Source organism: Calypte anna, chromosome 5A, assembly GCF_003957555.1.
Source record: "Calypte anna isolate BGI_N300 chromosome 5A, bCalAnn1_v1.p, whole genome shotgun sequence".
NCBI classification, from domain to species: Eukaryota; Metazoa; Chordata; class Aves; order Apodiformes; family Trochilidae; genus Calypte; species Calypte anna.
This window is the reverse complement of record NC_044251.1, coordinates 3780040-3796295: the sequence shown is the minus strand read 5'-3', so window position 1 is coordinate 3796295 and position 16256 is coordinate 3780040. Positions and strand designations below refer to the sequence as shown.

Genomic DNA, 16256 nt, shown 5'->3' with positions numbered 1-16256 from the left:
CTTTAGTCCTAGATATCCCAGTGGGTGTGCCACATCACTTGGCACGTTGTGCTAAAATACCCTTTTCTCCCTCAAAACCCCATGGTGGCCACACAGATACTTTTCCTTAGAACTTAGGTATCACTTGGGTACCTCAGACATTTAAAACCAACTACACTCAAAGCTGTGAGATTAGGAAGGTGCACGTGTTCCATTCATGCATATCAGGAACCAGAAGTTTCACTCAGCTGTTCAGGACTGGACAACAGAAGGGACACAAAGCCTCCATCACTTTCCGAAGTGTAGCAAGACTGCTGAAACAGGGAAGGAACTAGGAGTTAATTACCTGTCTGGACTAAACGCCAGCAAGAAGGTGGAGCGTGGACTGTCTGGTAACTCAACTTTCTGAAAAAGCCAACAAAGCAGGAAGTGTTCCAAGTGTCATATGATCATACTTTAACTGTAAGCCACACAGACAACAAGGGGAACCCGCTGCAGGAATATATCTAGTATCACATCACTGCAGGAACTGAACAGAGCCAGAGAGCATGTCAAGTGTTAAACATCAAACAGACAATCCCCACACAATTTCTTTCAAATCCCTGCCTCCCTTTCCCCGCTTCAAAAACCAAGGAACCAGTGGGTCTGCACCTCTGCCCCACCTTACCTTGCCTTCCCACTTCATCCATCGAGTTTTATCCTCCACCAACTCCTGCAGGAGCCGCTGAGCACCCAGGGCTTGGGTACCCCGTTCCCTACCCCACAGGATACGGACAGCATTCTTCTCTGGTATAACCTTCATGGCTTGCAGCAGCCAACGTTACGCCAAGTTCTGGAAGAAGACACCAGCAGGTTCCAGATGACAACCACCACCAAACTACAAAGAGGCTATCCACATTTGAGTTGTTTATCTTCATAGAAACCTGGAAATAGAAAAGAATTATAAGCAAGGAAGCTATTAAGTTATTTCTAGTTATTCCTTAGATCTTTAAAACCTTTAAGATTTTATTTAAAAGAAAAATCTATCTTTTCCTGCAGCCTTTGATACCTTCTTCCATCACCAAACCCAATTTTGACATTTTTGCACCCAAAAATTACCCCGAAAGGTTTTTGAAAGCATGAAGCCCTTTCCTTGTACACATGCCCTAAGCACAGCACATCTAAAGAGACTAAATTATGGGCCCTGAAACTCTCTCCCTTCACTGTTTCTCGCTGTATGTAATGAAGAAAAAAAGATTTATGAAGCAACAGTCTTTACATCTTAACATTTTAGGTGTTATTTGAGAAAGGTGGCTGATAGCTGGAAGAAAAGTGTTAAAAAATTGACAATATGACAAAGAAGTCTCTGAGGAATCATTCAGATTTTAGTAATAGTAATTATTATCACTACAAAGGTCAGACAATTGATAAGACCTCAAGTCCAAATTCCAACTCCATCAGAATAGCTTACGAAGTATGAAAACAACTGTGTATCAGATCAAAACCTTCCACGGCAGTGGCTTCTTGGCCAGTTCCATCAAGATGATTCATTTTGCCTGTCTGCATATCATCTTTCCACCCACATTGCTCCTAGAACAAGAGTTCACCCAAGTAATCCACAATGGCAAAGATTAATGCTTTCAGTACACTTTGAGCTGATAAGGAAAGCATCACTCCCTGTTTCCTAGGAAAAAAAGATAATTCTTTGAAAGAAAAAAATACAGGAACTCAAACAGTAACCAAGTTTCACAGCTTTTGAATGGTCTCATCCATTGGAGTGTGCCACCAAAAGCTCTCCATAAACAAGAACTTTTTTAGAGTCCATAAAGCAAGAAACACTGCTGCAATGCCATTAGGTTTTGATCCCAGCACATACTAATACATCATCTCTAGAACATAAAGATGTAAAGATAAATCCTCCTTGGTTCTGTTGCACTGAACAAAGCAATCGATATCCAATAGAGGAAGTAACAATAAGAGTAAAAAAAATATACATACAGGGGGAAAAAGGTTTATACACACAAGAGATGAATTTTCAAATGACAGAACTCAGAATGGTCATTAGCAAACCCTTCTTTCCTCCCACCTCCTAAGCAGGTGGTTTAAGATAGATGCTACTTATAGGGAGAAGCTGTCTGGAGAAGTCAACAAACTGAGTTTTAATAAAACAGACCAGTTTTCATTTGTAAAAGTACAACAACAGGTACAGAAGTGATGAACAAGTAAAGGCATCCATCTTCCTAGAAAAGAAATTCACCACGATGAAATTAATTTTTCTGATTCTTCATAAGAACAGTACAGGGATCATTTATTTCAGAGAAGCTGAACTCCCCAGTGTAAAATAAGCCTTCTTTCAAGAATCTCTGAAAGTCAGCCAAACATCAGGTTGAAATTAATTAAAAAAAATAAAAGCCTTACTGGAAAGCAACACAAAAAATAAAAACATCTTGCTGCAAGCAGATTCTTAAAAGCAACCATACAGATTTTTTAAAAGCCTAGACCCAAAAAAGCTAGAACAAGGATAGCTGGAGAAGATACAGCCAAAGCCACAGTATAACAAGGGAATCACTTATTTGCCATTATATCCTTATCTGGAGGCTGCAAACAGCACCAGCCACCTATGTTCAGAGATGACTGGATTCAGCAGCATGGAGGGGAAGGACAACTCAGAATGACACAGACATTAAAAAGCTTTTTTACAAGAGGAAACTATGACTAATTTTGTCTAGTAAAAATAAAAAAAAAATTAAATTAAAAAAATAGCTGAATATTCAGTATGGAAGCATTCTAAGAGTAAGGACTACAACAACCCAAGAATTAAGCTGGATGTAAGTGGAAGACAGACTTGCAGCTGGAATAAGCTGAAAGTTTTAAGAGATCTCAAACATTAAGCTTTGGTATATCCTTTGAATAGCTGTAAAGGACAAATAACCCAAACAACTTAAGGGATCTTGATAAATTACAAGCAGTATAACCACATTACTCATGAGAAAGAACAAGCTCTGATAACTTAAGAATGGTTCAGCCCTACCTGAAGGATTAATGTTCCCTGAAGTACAGTAGCAAAAAGGGAATGGAGAAGTTTAACAAGTACCTTTAGTTATGCCACAAACAAGTCTTCATATTGTAAAATAAAGAAACAGGTAACAGCTACAATTGCAGTCACTGAACCTTTATATTCCCTTCACTGAACGACCATGTCATTTCACTATACAAAATCAAGGAACTACCTTAAAATAGCTTAAATAAACATTTGCAGAAGTTTACTAATCTCTTAAACTAATTTGCCTATAATATACACTTCCTATGGGAGGTTCCTGAGCCTGTTTAAACTTGATGTCTTTCCCTCAGAGACTGTCCTTTTTGAAGCTTCTTCTGACTCCCTTCTTTATCCCATTGGAAAAGAAAACAAAGATTCCTACAAAGGCAAAGATGCCTACACAGCACTCTGCTAACCTGCTCAATGTTTTTTTTTTTAAAGCTAGGATCTCTTCAGACAATTTTGAATGCAACCTTCTGAAATGATGCTGGCGCTCCAGTTTTAATAAAACAGACCAGTTTTCATTTGTAAAAGTACAACAACAGGTACAGGAGTGATGAACAAGTAAAGGCATCCATCTTCCTAGAAAAGAAATTCCCCACAATGAATTTGATTTTTCTGATTCTTCATAAGAACAGTATGGATTCCTCTGGGGGCCAAGCTTTATTCATTGTTCATATAGGGAAAGTTTAATCCTTTACCTGAATTAGCCTAAATACAGTAATTCCTCTCCACCAGTGACACTTCAGACTGGCAAAGGGAATGAAGAAATAGATGCAGCATAGACATGGACATTATGCTCACTTCTGCAAGAAGCCTCTAGCTTTATTTGATCATACATTCAGTATTTCTTAGGGTGGGTTTTTTGGTTAGAGTTTTTTAGGTGTTTGGGGGTTTTTTTTGAAGGACCCAGATCCTTCTCCAATCTAGTAAAGACACCCACCAAATACAAGCATTTTACTCAAATGTAAGAAACTAATGACAGCATCTGGGCCCCCCAGTTCAGGAAGGATATCGAGGTTCTGGAGCAGGTCCAAAGGAGGGCAACCAGGCTGGTGAAGGGACTCAAGCACAGACCCTATGAGGAGAGGCTGAGGGAGCTGGAGGTGTTCAGCCTGGAGAAGAGGAGGCTCAGGGGAGACCTCATCGCTCTCTACAACTCCCTGAAAGGAGGTTGGAGCCAGGGGGGGGTTGGGCTCTTTTCCCAGGCAACTCTCAGCAAGACAAGAGGGCAGGGTCTCAGGTTGTGCCAGGGGAGGTTTAGGTTGGAGATTAGAAAGAATTTCTTTACAGAGAGGGTGATCAGCCATTGGAATGGGCTGCCCAGGGAAGTAGTGGATTCTCTGTGTCTGGAGATATTTCAAAAGAGACTGGATGTGGCACTCAGTGCCATGGTCTAGCAACCGCAACGGTGGTAAAAGGGTTGGACTTGATGATCTCTGAGGTCCCTTCCAACCCAGCCAATTCTATGATTCTATGATCTTATTAAATACCATCAGCAGATAAACAATGGAATTACCAAGCACCTTTATAGATATTCAATAGTCATCTGACTAACAAAGTTTAAATGAAAAGCAGTGAGTGTGAAAATACTGCTTTGGCCACAGCATAAAGAAAATCAGAAAATGTGCCTGGATCTGTCCAGGCAATTGGTGTACTGGTTATTAACAGCTTCTATTTCTAATATCCTGGCTATCAAAATAGATGAACAGATGATAATCAAAACAAGCACCTGCTCAAGGCTGGTATTTTTCTGTTTTCTTCTTGTTGTTTTCTCTGGGATTTTTGTTTTGCTTTATTTAATCAGGATGACCAAAAGTGGAGTCCAACAACTAGAAGATGAGCTGATGCCCTGGACGTGGTTCAGGGCATCACAGAAATTCTGAACGTGAAAAGTCAGAATTTTTTCTATAATTGGCATTTTTGTTTCCTTAACAATCTTATCCCTTCAGGGCATTTCAGAACAGCATATGCTGGACTGTTTACAGTTTTAAAAAGAGCATTACATAGCCAGGCCCCAAACCTTCTAATTGCCAGTGCTAGCTGGACCCAAAGAAGCCTTAATAATTCCCAACCTCAGAGTGATATAAACACATTTGTCACTGTCACTTTTACAGATGCTGAACCCCTACAACACCAAAGTAGCAAACTGATACCACTCTACAGTGGTACAGGACACCATGTACTGGACCTGACATCTACAGGACACCATGAAAACACTGACAAAAAGGTAGCAATAGCAGAGGAACAAGAAGCAGAACAGTCAAATCACCACATAGAAAAGATATCAAACTATTTTGTGCATCACGCAGTGGTTTGCCATTGCAGTTAGAAAACTCACACTTTACAGTGGTGCTGGTCCATATCTTTACATGCCCTGTTCCCTCCCAGGACCTTTGGCACTAATAATTCTGTGGAGGTTATGGTACTACTCTTAATTTGGCACTATTAATTTCGTGGAGGTTTTATGTTCTGGGAACACAACTGGCTTTGATACAAAGAATACTGGATTTGTAAATCATATTTTTCAGTTCTCCACTGGGGAAAAATGTTCCTTCATGTGGTCTTCAGCTCTCAGACTACAAATCTATTACTACTCCAAAGGGCCTCCTGGTTGCCTGCTGAGCCCAACACTGAAAGCCTTTCCTGATGGGTGCATACAAAACCAGTGTAAACAGCTCTACCAGAGTTTAAAAAGAAAAAACACCTCCAATCAGTAAATGCTTTTTATAATAGGACTTCTATCCAAAAGATACAGATGTCTGAATAATTTCAGACAATTTTACTGCCCAAAGAGGTTTTGAGTGATTTGACAAATAGGCAACATAAAGTGAAATTAAAAAAAGCTGTCTCTTTTAAATAAATAAAAAGCTTTCCAATCTGAGATCCACGGAGAAAATGCACATAGAAGCTTGACCTGGAAAAGACCAGAAAGGAGAAGAGAAAAGCATTTGCCGGTAGCTTCTGTCCCAAAGTCCCTTTACTGAGTTTTAAGACTTCCAGACTGCTTGCTTGAATGTAAAATTAATATGATCTAGAGATGTTATGGGCCAGGGCAACCAAAATCAAAATCATAGCCATCCATGTCAACAACAAATTGGCTCCCAAACATTACTTAATTTCTGACCAGTTTATTTCCATGCAGATGAAAAGGCATGCAGAAGATGAAAATGGACCAGCAGCTGAAAATGGGACACAACTTTCTTCCCTTTTCCTGCCTCCTAGCTTAGAGCACAGGAAAATAACCAAAACCAACTCTGAGTTCTTAGTTTGCCTGATTTAAAAACATGAAATTGAACTTAAGCCTCCTACATTCAGGAAGAATTCCTTAAACATAAAGTGTTTGATTACTACACTTTGTAGTAAAAGAACTAGATGGAAAATAGATGGAAAAGAACAACCCACTCAAAAAAAAAAAAAGCCTAAAACTGTTGTGAACGATGAGGCATGTCCCTGGCCTGCAAAAACACAAATTTATTCGTAGAAAAGAGAAGGAACACATTCTTAGTACTCAGGACTATCCCAGCTATGGCCAGGAACACCCCTATTTTATAACTTCTGCTTTCAAAATGTCTGTTTTAAAGCAAAGCATCCAGGACTAAAAGCACAGCATGGCATTTAATGTATTCCAAATTAAATTGCAACATCTCAGGCCTTAAATATCAGCAAGACATTAAAGAATCCAGTAATATTTTTCTGCTTAATAAAGTCTAGTAATTTAACAAATACCAGTAGAAATTTAGCATTCCCACTTTTGTACATGTGGGTAGGTTCCCCAAGAATATCAGAGTAACATCAGACAGGCAGGAAAAAAATGTAAACAGAAGTACAGCCCAAAAGTTTCACCTTCACTGCCAGTGATACTCCAGCAGGCTCTAGAATCATAGAATCATAGAATTAGCCGGGTTGGAAGGGACCTCAGAGATCATCTAGTCCAACCCTTGACCCACCGGAGCAGTTGCTAGACCATGGCACTGAGTGCCACATCCAGTCTCTTTTGAAATATCTCCAGACACGGAGAATCCACTACTTCCCTGGGCAGCCCATTCCAATGGCTGATCACCCTCTCCATAAAGAAATTCTTCCTAATATCCAACCTAAACCTCCCCTGGCACAACTTGAGACCCTGCCCTCTTGTCACAGGATACACCACTTCATTCAAGAATTTTCTACAACAAATCCTTTCCCATATATTTTACACAGTTTATTTTGCAGCAATTTTTTTTATCAAGACCCCTGCGTCTTTCCCAAGCACAAAAGAGCAAAGAAAACATTATGCACACCCAAGATAACCAGGGATCATCTTGCCAATGACTACAAACCACAAAGACCCTCATTCTTTTACAGAAGTTTTGTTGATAAAGCAATAAAACCTGGTTCTGGGATACACAGACAGGAGATCTCCAATAATGAACCAGATGCCCAAAACATCATTTGGAATATTTGTGAGCAATTACTCAGCTCCAGGACTTTCTAGTTCCTTTCCTTGTTCCCATTCTCAAGTTTTTCCCCAGCTCTGCAATACAGAGGTAATGATGTCAACATCCTCCTAAATCACATGAAACAACAACCCAGAAACACTATCACAGATAGAAGACCTGAATTCTACTTTAGTAGTTAAATTGATTAAATTTACTAATTCATAGAATCATAGAATTGGCTGGGTTGGAAGGGACCTCAGAGATCATCTAGTCCAACCTTTGACCCACCGGAGCAGTTCCCAGCCCATGGCACTGAGTGCCACATCCAGTCTCTTTTGAAATATCTCCAGACACGGAGAATCCACTACTTCCCTGGGCAGCCCATTCCAATGGCTGATCACCCTCTCCATAAAGAAATTCTTCCTAATATCCAACCTAAACCTCCCCTGGCACAACTTGAGACCCTGCCCTCTTGTCACAGGATACACCACTTCATTCAAGAATTTTCTACAACAAATCCTTTCCCATATATTTTACACAGTTTATTTTGCAGCAATTTTTTTTATCAAGACCCCTGCGTCTTTCCCAAGCACAAAAGAGCAAAGAAAACATTATGCACACCCAAGATAACCAGGGATCATCTTGCCAATGACTACAAACCACAAAGACCCTCATTCTTTTACAGAAGTTTTGTTGATAAAGCAATAAAACCTGGTTCTGGGATACACAGACAGGAGATCTCCAATAATGAACCAGATGCCCAAAACATCATTTGGAATATTTGTGAGCAATTACTCAGCTCCAGGACTTTCTAGTTCCTTTCCTTGTTCCCATTCTCAAGTTTTTGCCCAGCTCTGCAATACAGAGGTAATGATGTCAACATCCTCCTAAATCACATGAAACAACAACCCAGAAACACTATCACAAATAGAAGACCTGAATTCTACTTTAATAATTAAACTGAATAAATTTACTAATTCATAGAATCATAGAATAGGCTGGGTTGGAAGGGACCTCAGAGATCATCAAGTCCAACCCTTGATACACTCCCTCTGCAGTTCCCAGCCCATGGCACTGAGTGCCACATCCAGTCTCTTTTGAAAGATCTCCAGACACGGAGAATCCACTACTTCCCTGGGCAGCCCATTCCAATGTCTGATCACCCTCTCCAGAAAGAAATTCTTTCTAATCTCCAACCTAAACCTCCCCTGGCACAACTTGAGACCCTGCCCTCTTGTCTTGCTGAGAGTTGCCTGGGAAAAGAGTCCAACCCCCCCCTGGCTCCAACCTCCTTTCAGGGAGTTGGAGAGAGTGATGAGGTCTCCCCTGAGCCTCCTCTTCTCCAGCCTCAACACCCCCAGCTCCCTCAGCCCTTCCTCACAGGACTTGTGCTGGATCCCTTCACAGCCTCCTTGCTCTTCTCTGGACCTGCTCCAGGACCTCAATCTCCTTCCTGAGCTGAGGGGCCCAGAACTGGACACAGGACTCAAGCTGTGGCCTCACCAGGGCTGAGTACAGGGGCAAATTATTTAATATTATTTTATATTTAATATTTTTATTTAAAATATTGCTCCAAGTCATACCAAGAGTTCTGCTCTTCCTCTCATGTCTCCACTTGAACGACTGACCAGAATTTTGAAAAATGTTTATATGAAACAAAACCAAAAAAAGCTGATTTGCCATCTTTGCACTGCATCAACTCAGCTAAATAAACAAGACAACTCAAAGACTCCTAGTTTGGGAAGTTATCAAACTATGTAGCACTGGAATTTGAATAATGCTTTAACAATCACAAAAATGGTAAAAAAAGGGTGACATGAATAGTTCCACAGATCAAAATTTAAGACAAGTGTTGCTCAGTATTAAGTGGCAGGGCCACAGGAACTTCTGACAAAATGACTGATAAGCTACATACTGAAATTTTCCTCAAAAAACATTTGTCTGCCCTTAACACAATTTGTGGTACTTCATATGTGCTTCGTGACAACTGTCAGTTCTAATTCTTCATGAATTAAACACAAAACAAACCAAAAAAAACCCTAAACCCCAAAATATTTTGCATAAAGATAACTTCAAGTCATCTTGCAGCAGTATCTAAATGAAGTGAAAATTAAAATTGGAAAATTGCATCAGAATCTTGAAGCAAGGACAACCAACAAACACAGTCCATGGAGGTATCTGTGTGCAACTAACTTGAGCATAATTAATGAAAACAATGAAAGGAGCAAAATTGGAATCTGTTCTTTTGCTTTGTTTCTACTTCTGTGTCCTTGATTATTCTTTTTAAAAAGCAAAAGCAGCTTAATGTAAGACACTATAATCATGGAGACTTCTGACACTAGAGCACAGAGCCAGTCTCTAAGATCCCCTAAACATGAGGGAGAAAAAAAGAAGAAAAGAGAAGGGGGAGAAGGGGGAGAAGGGGGAGAAGGGGGAGAAGGGGGAGAGGGGGGAGAGGGGGAGAAGGGGAGAGGGGGAGGGGGGGAGAGGGGGAGAAGGGGGGAAGGGGAGAAGGGGGAGAAGGGGAGAAGGGGGGGAGAAGGGGGAGGGAGGGTGAAAGGGGAGGAAGGGGGAGAAGGGGGAGAAGGGAGAAGGGGGAGAAGGGGGAGAAGGGAGAAGGGGAGAAGGGAGAAGGGGAGAAGGGGCGAGAAGGGGGAGGAAGGGAGAAGGGGAGAAGGGGGAGAAGGGGAGAAGGGGGGAGAAGGGGGGAGAAGGGGGAGAAGGGGGAGAAGGGGGAGAAGGGGGGAAGGGGGGAGAAGGGGAGGAGAAGGGGTGGAGAAGGGGGAGAAGGGGAGAGGGGGAGAAGGGGAGAAGGGGAGAAGGGGAGGGAAGAAGGGGGAGAGAAGGGGGAAGAAGGGGGAGAAGGGGTGAGAAGGGGGAGAAGGGGGAGAGAGAGGGGGGAGAAGGGGGAGAAGGCGGAGAGAGGGAGAAGGGGAGAAGGGGAGAAGGGGAGAAAGGGGAGAAAGGGGAGGAAGGAGAGATGAAAGGGGAAAGGGGGAAAAGGGAGAAAAGGAGAAAAGGGAGAAAAGGGAGAAGAAAGGGGGAGAAAGGGAGGAAAAGGGGAAAGGGGGGAAAAGGGAAAGGGGGAAAAGGGAAAGGGAAAAAGGGGGAAAAGGGGAAGGGGGGGAAAAGGGGAAAGGGGGGAAAGGGGGAAAGGGGGAAAGGAGAAAGGGGAAGGGAAAAGGGGAAAGGGGGAAAAGGGGAAAGAGGAAGGGAAAGGGGGAAAAGGGGGGAAAGGGGGAAAAGGGGGAAAAGGGGGAAAAGGGGGAGGGAGGGGAAAAGGGGGAAAAGGGGGAAAAGGGAAGGGGAAAGGGGGAAAAGGGGGAAAAGGGGAAAAGGGAGAAAAGGGGAGAAAAGGGGGAAAAGGGAGAAAGGGGAAAAGGGAGAAAAGGGGAAAAGGGAGAAAAGGGAGAAAAGGGAGAAAAGGGGAAAAGGGGGAAAAGGGGGAAAAGGGAGAAAAGGGGAAAAAGGGAGAAAAGGGGGAAAAGGAGAAAGGGAGAAAAGGGAGAAAAGGAGAAAAGGGAGAAAAGGGAGAAAAGGGAGAAAAGGGAGAAAGGGAGAAAGGGAGAAAAGGGAGAAAGGGAGAAAGGGAGAAAAGGGAGAAAAGGGAGAAAAGGGAGAAAAGGGAGAAAAAGGAGAAGGAAAAAGGGAGAAAAGGAAAAGGGAGAAAAGGGAGAAAAGGGAGAAAAGGGAGAAAAGGGAGAAAAGGAAAAGGGAGAAAAGGAAAAAGGAAAAAGGAGAATCCCTAGGAGGAGAAAAAATAAGTTTATAATGCAATTATGCAACAGAGTTCAAAACTATTGCCATGAAGGCACTTTCATTACACATCCCTGGTTTTATTCTTCAAAGTTTTAGAGATATTTCCTGAAGTACTACTCTGTAAACTCAAGCTGTCACTTGATTAAGGCCAGAGAGATCTGTAAAGTAATTCCAAACCACGTTTTCCTCAGATGCAGTAGATACACAAATGCAAGTTGTATCCACAGCTCTCAGCACTTCCACATAAATCACAACAGGATTCCTAAAGAAAGCTTTGTTAGTGCTTCATGATTTAAAAAATGTAAATAAAAATTAAATAGAAAAATAAATATTAATAAATAAATTTAATAAATAAATTTAATAAATAAAATTAATTAATAAATAAAAATTAAACAGAAACTGCAAGCAGCTGAGGAAATTCAATTTTACATCACAAAGGTGCCAACAGCATTGTCATTCTGAGCTCCTATAATGGCAACCAGCTCCTTGCTGCAGTTATAAAATCTTAATTTGCTTTCCCAGTCTGGATTAAATGGGCTCTAAGATTCTTAGGAGAACTTTTCTGTAAAAGATAGCACAATAAATGGCTGGTTATTTACAGCAAAATGATGAAGTGGAAAAGAAACTTGCAGATAGCAACTTCTAAAGGTCAAAAAAGGATGGTAAATACAAGAAAGGAAGTAGTAAAAGTAATCAGTTGGGTCTAGAATCTGACAGTTTTATTTACCAGGGAGAATATGGGGAATAGAATCCTCCTGTAGTCAGGAAGTTTTCAGACTTTGCAGTTCTCTTCCTGAAGGATTAGTATCAATAATTGCATGATATTTTTGTCTGTTTCTGCAACCATATGGAAAACATGCATTTTTGAAAGAGAAGTTTATTTCTGTGTATATACACCTGGTTTTTCAGTCTGTAGAAGTGCACTTGAAGAACTCCATATTATAGATCCCTTAAAATTAAACTCTGGCTACTGGAAACCAATGTGTCCAAGCTATCTAAGCAGACCTATACTAAAAGGAACACTCTAGAGACTGCATCTAATACCTCGTAATGTATAGAATCTTTGCATTTCCCTTTTCCTACACTTGCTCTTCTCTTCCTTGGGCTCTTTGCTACACTCCCTTTTCATGACTATTGTTAGCATGTCCACATAATGAATTTTTGAGAAGAGAGATTATTAGCTCCATTCTAGAAGACAGGAAGAGAACAAATACAATTTCCCAAAGCTGTAAGACAAACAAAACAGCAGAACTGAGATCACAAAGGTTAAGAGTTGGTTTCCCCAATTCCATACTCAGCCCATGTGATCTTTGCTAAATATTGTACACTGCAGGAAATGAAGAACAGAGAGAAAAAAGAGAACTGGTGCAGTGTAGAGAGACAGACAACTAGAGCAATAGGTAATTCAGATTAACCCCTTAAGAGAATTCTTCTTATTTAGATAGGGAAGTAAAGGGATTTTCAATTCAAATTCCCAGTATTAGGGATTAAATAGATTAGAATTGGGTTAAAATTAGTATTATTTACATGTAATTCGTATTAATTACATGGAAAGTCATGTTGCTAAGGTTCATCAAGCTCAAGAGCCACAGCCAAGTGCCCCCTAGTGACATGGTACATTCAGGAGAAATTTGGGAATGCCAAGAGTCCAGAGTAGCAGCATCCACAAGATGAAGACAAAGAATTTTATGCATTCACAGCTGCAGATGAAGCATGTGCACCTTACCCAAAGAAAAAAGAAAAAGCAACTGAAAGCAAAAACATATATTTAAAAATGCATGTCTTCTAATTCCTGCTCCCAGAGAAATAATTCAATAAGGTAAAAAGCCAAAAAGCAAAAATTATCTACACAGAAGTCTTCATGCACTGATGTATGAGAACTACAGAAGAGACAGGAGACAAAGATGATTTGGACTGAACAAAAAAATACAGCCAATCCTTGACATCCTTATGGTTCTGGCCTTGACCTGAAACTGTGGGATAAATATAGAAGAAGGGGAGAAAGTTTCCAAAACACAGCTCAGCAATTTTAAAGTTATTCAAGGTGGACAATTAGTGCTACACACCAGGAAGAGGGCTGCACGAATGGCTCTGCCAAGACAGTCTGAAAGACCTCAATCAGTACATCTGAAGGGGAGTTGTGCAAGCACACAAATTAAGAAGTCTTTCTCCAGATCAGGCCCAGCACTTCATTATCCTGTTTGCCTTCAACAGTTTACAAAAACTGGAGAGAGCAATCAGTTACTAGACAACAATCCTAATGAAGAGTTCTTAACAACCCGTGTTAAACCCCAAGGGGCAGACAAGTAGATCCCCTCTTGTTTTAAGCAACCCAATCAATGCATCTTTACTTTCCTTTAAAATATTTCTAATATCACCTTCTTACCCACTTTTGAAAACCACAGTTCTTTTGTCTTCACCTCATTACTGCTTTATTTCTCTCAACATCCTTGCTAGGTTATCACTGGGCTAACATGCACTACATCCTCCATCACAACTCTAGTAATACAAACTCAACAGGGAAAAAAAAAGTTCCTTACTGCTACTTTCACTACTAATAAATACTAACATCAAGAATAACATCATAAGAGCCTTGAATTCAGTTGGCTTGCTAACTATGACATAGAAGATACCAAAGTTAGAAGGATTTAGTATTCAAATCCCCAACTGGTAGCAAAGGGACACTGAGAGTATTTTGCTTGTGTTCTTTATAGTTGGTTGCTATAGCTGCATAAAAGCTACAAGTGCTGCACAGCAAATGGAAAAGTTGGAAAGAACCAAACAAGAATTCAAAGGGTTAGTTATGACTCAGAAAAGGGCAAAAGGCAGAAAACCAAAAGAAGAAGCCATTAGCAAAGTAAACATTCTGCGTAAATTCCCCAGCAACTAAATCTGCAAAGGCAAGTCCAGAGTTTTGGAACCAAATATATTCTTTATTCCAAGTATGAGGAAAGAATCTAAATGCTAATGTTTCTGTACCCACTAACCTCCCCGCTGCCACAAACCAACAGATGAGTACAAGATACATTTTTTTCACTGTTGAAACAGAAATCAAACACTACTATAAAAATATTTATCAACAGCAGCAGCAGTTGATACCTTGCTACAGCACCTTACTACAGGACTAGTCAGCAAGCTGTGCTGAAGAGTTATCCATGTCAGAAATGGTAGCACAGCCCCCTTTCAGAAAACAAACATGGATTTTTAATTTAGCAGAGAATTTCAGGTATTGTTCCCTGCCTCACACACAAGGCATTCAGATCTGCCTGGATTTAACCCCACACTATATTCTGAAAAATGACCCCACAACACTGAACAGTCCAGTAATGGATTAGGAGTAAGCATACATTACCAGAAGGTCCATTTAGGTCCATTTAGGTTCCATTTTAACATTCCCATTAGTAATTTGAAAGAGGACAGGGGTGGCAAAGAAGCCAGGTGACATTTGTAGAAGACCCCAAACTGGGCAGAGCAGTAAACAAGCACAAATATAGAAAAAAACACTGGGTTTTCTATAAAGATCTGAGAGCATTCATACCAAGGAGAAAATGGAGCAGCACTGAGGGCTCTTTCTGAAAATATTTATATCCAGACTTTCATACAGCTGATCTTCCTGAGGGCTGGCTTGCACTTACCTAACAGCTACTCTCAAATCATCCCCTTGTAAGAGAATACTGCAAAACCATGTATTGGGAAAAATTCTGCATAACCCACTAAAACATTGCTTGATGATTAAGTGCACAAACTCTGTTGCAAAAACTGCTCTCCGTGGAGAGCTGAAACCACGCTGACAAAACCAGAAATAACCTGAAAAAAAATGAACTAACACCAGAGAAATTACACGTTGTCTGGAAGAAGACTGCTGGGAAAACAAACCCGTTTGTACTGACAGCGGATTACCTGGGCATGGTCCCTCACAAAAGGAGAGGTAACTAAATGCCATCGCGCTGGAGGCATCGGGAACTCATTTTACACGAAGCGCTCAACACAAACACCAGTGTTCCACAACACGCGAGGAAAAGCAGGAGAGAGAAGACAACACTTCACGCTTTACTAAGTCCGAAAAACAACAACAACAACAAAAAAAAACCCCATCCCGTCTTTAACAGCGCCAGCCCCGAAGCGCAGTCTGACCCGGCCAGCCGAGCCCCGGCCTGTTCTGCGGGAGCAACCGGAGGAAGGGCGGGTGCGGAGGGCGGCTCAGGGCTCCGCCATCGGGTGTGCCCGCACTGCGTGCCCACAGCCCAGACACAGCCGGCAGCCGCGGGGCCTGGGCAGCTCCCCGGGACCCGGGACCCGTTCTCCTCGGAGGCCTCCCCTTCTTCCGTCCCCAGCGCCAAGCGCCGCGGTTCTCGCCCTCCGCCGGCCGCGGCCCTCCAGGGGCAGCGCGTCCCGACGACTCCGCGGCGGCTTCCGCGCTCCCTCTGCCGCAGGCCGCGGTCCCGGAGCTCCTGAACAAAGGCCCCAGAAGCCAGCCCCGGCCCCAGCCCCCAACCCCCAGTCCCCAGTCCGGCCTCGCTCTGCTCGCCGCGGCTCGGCGGCCCCGCTCGGGCAGGTGCCCACCGCCTCCCGAAGCGCATCCGTGGGGACGGCCGCGAGTGCCCGCCCGCCCGCCCGGGGAGCGGTGTGGCGGCGCTGGCCTGCAGCCGGGCCGAGCGCGTAGGCCCGGAGCCTACCTGGTGCGGAAGGGCCGGGGCCGGACGGGCGGAGAGCGAGAGGCACCGGGGCCAAGCCGGGCCCGGAAGGTGTGGCCCCAGCACTCGGTGGCTGCCGCCGCTCCGAGCTCCGGCCAGGGGAACCAGCCGAGCCCCGAGCCGGACGCCAAGAGCGGAGCCCAGAGAAGTACCAAGGCCCGAGGAGTCGAAGCCAGAACGCCGCCAGGCCGCGCCAATCGAGCGCCAGTCGCCCGGTGGCGAGGCAGGGCAGGCGAGACGAGTCGAGCACAGAGGGAGGCTGTGACCGGTACCGGTGCCGGGATTGCTCGGCTGGGCCGGGCCGCTCCCTGTCCTGTCCCGACAGGTACCCGAGCGTCCCTCCCGGACGGAACGGCTGCCGGGCAGGCACGGAAGGCGGGAGCC

At 43.0% G+C, this 16256-nt stretch overlaps 1 protein-coding gene across 4 annotated transcripts in view; it reads right to left on the bottom strand.

Annotated features, from left to right (window-relative positions):
• AMBRA1 (autophagy and beclin 1 regulator 1) overlaps positions 1-16051 on the bottom strand; it is a 148082-nt gene extending 132031 nt beyond the window's left edge. For 2 of the 4 annotated variants that reach the window (XM_030451888.1, XM_030451891.1), the window contains exons 1-3: positions 15855-15977; positions 647-902; positions 326-384 (exon numbers count right to left, since the gene is read on the bottom strand). In XM_030451888.1, the coding sequence (XP_030307748.1) occupies positions 326-384; positions 647-781 (194 nt within the window). In that variant the 5' untranslated portion in view covers positions 782-902; positions 15855-15977. Of the gene's footprint in view, positions 1-325; positions 385-646; positions 903-15854 lie in introns of those variants that run through there. The other 2 variants (XM_030451889.1, XM_030451890.1) reach the window with 2 other exon arrangements.
• Positions 16052-16256: the final 205 nt, after the last annotated feature.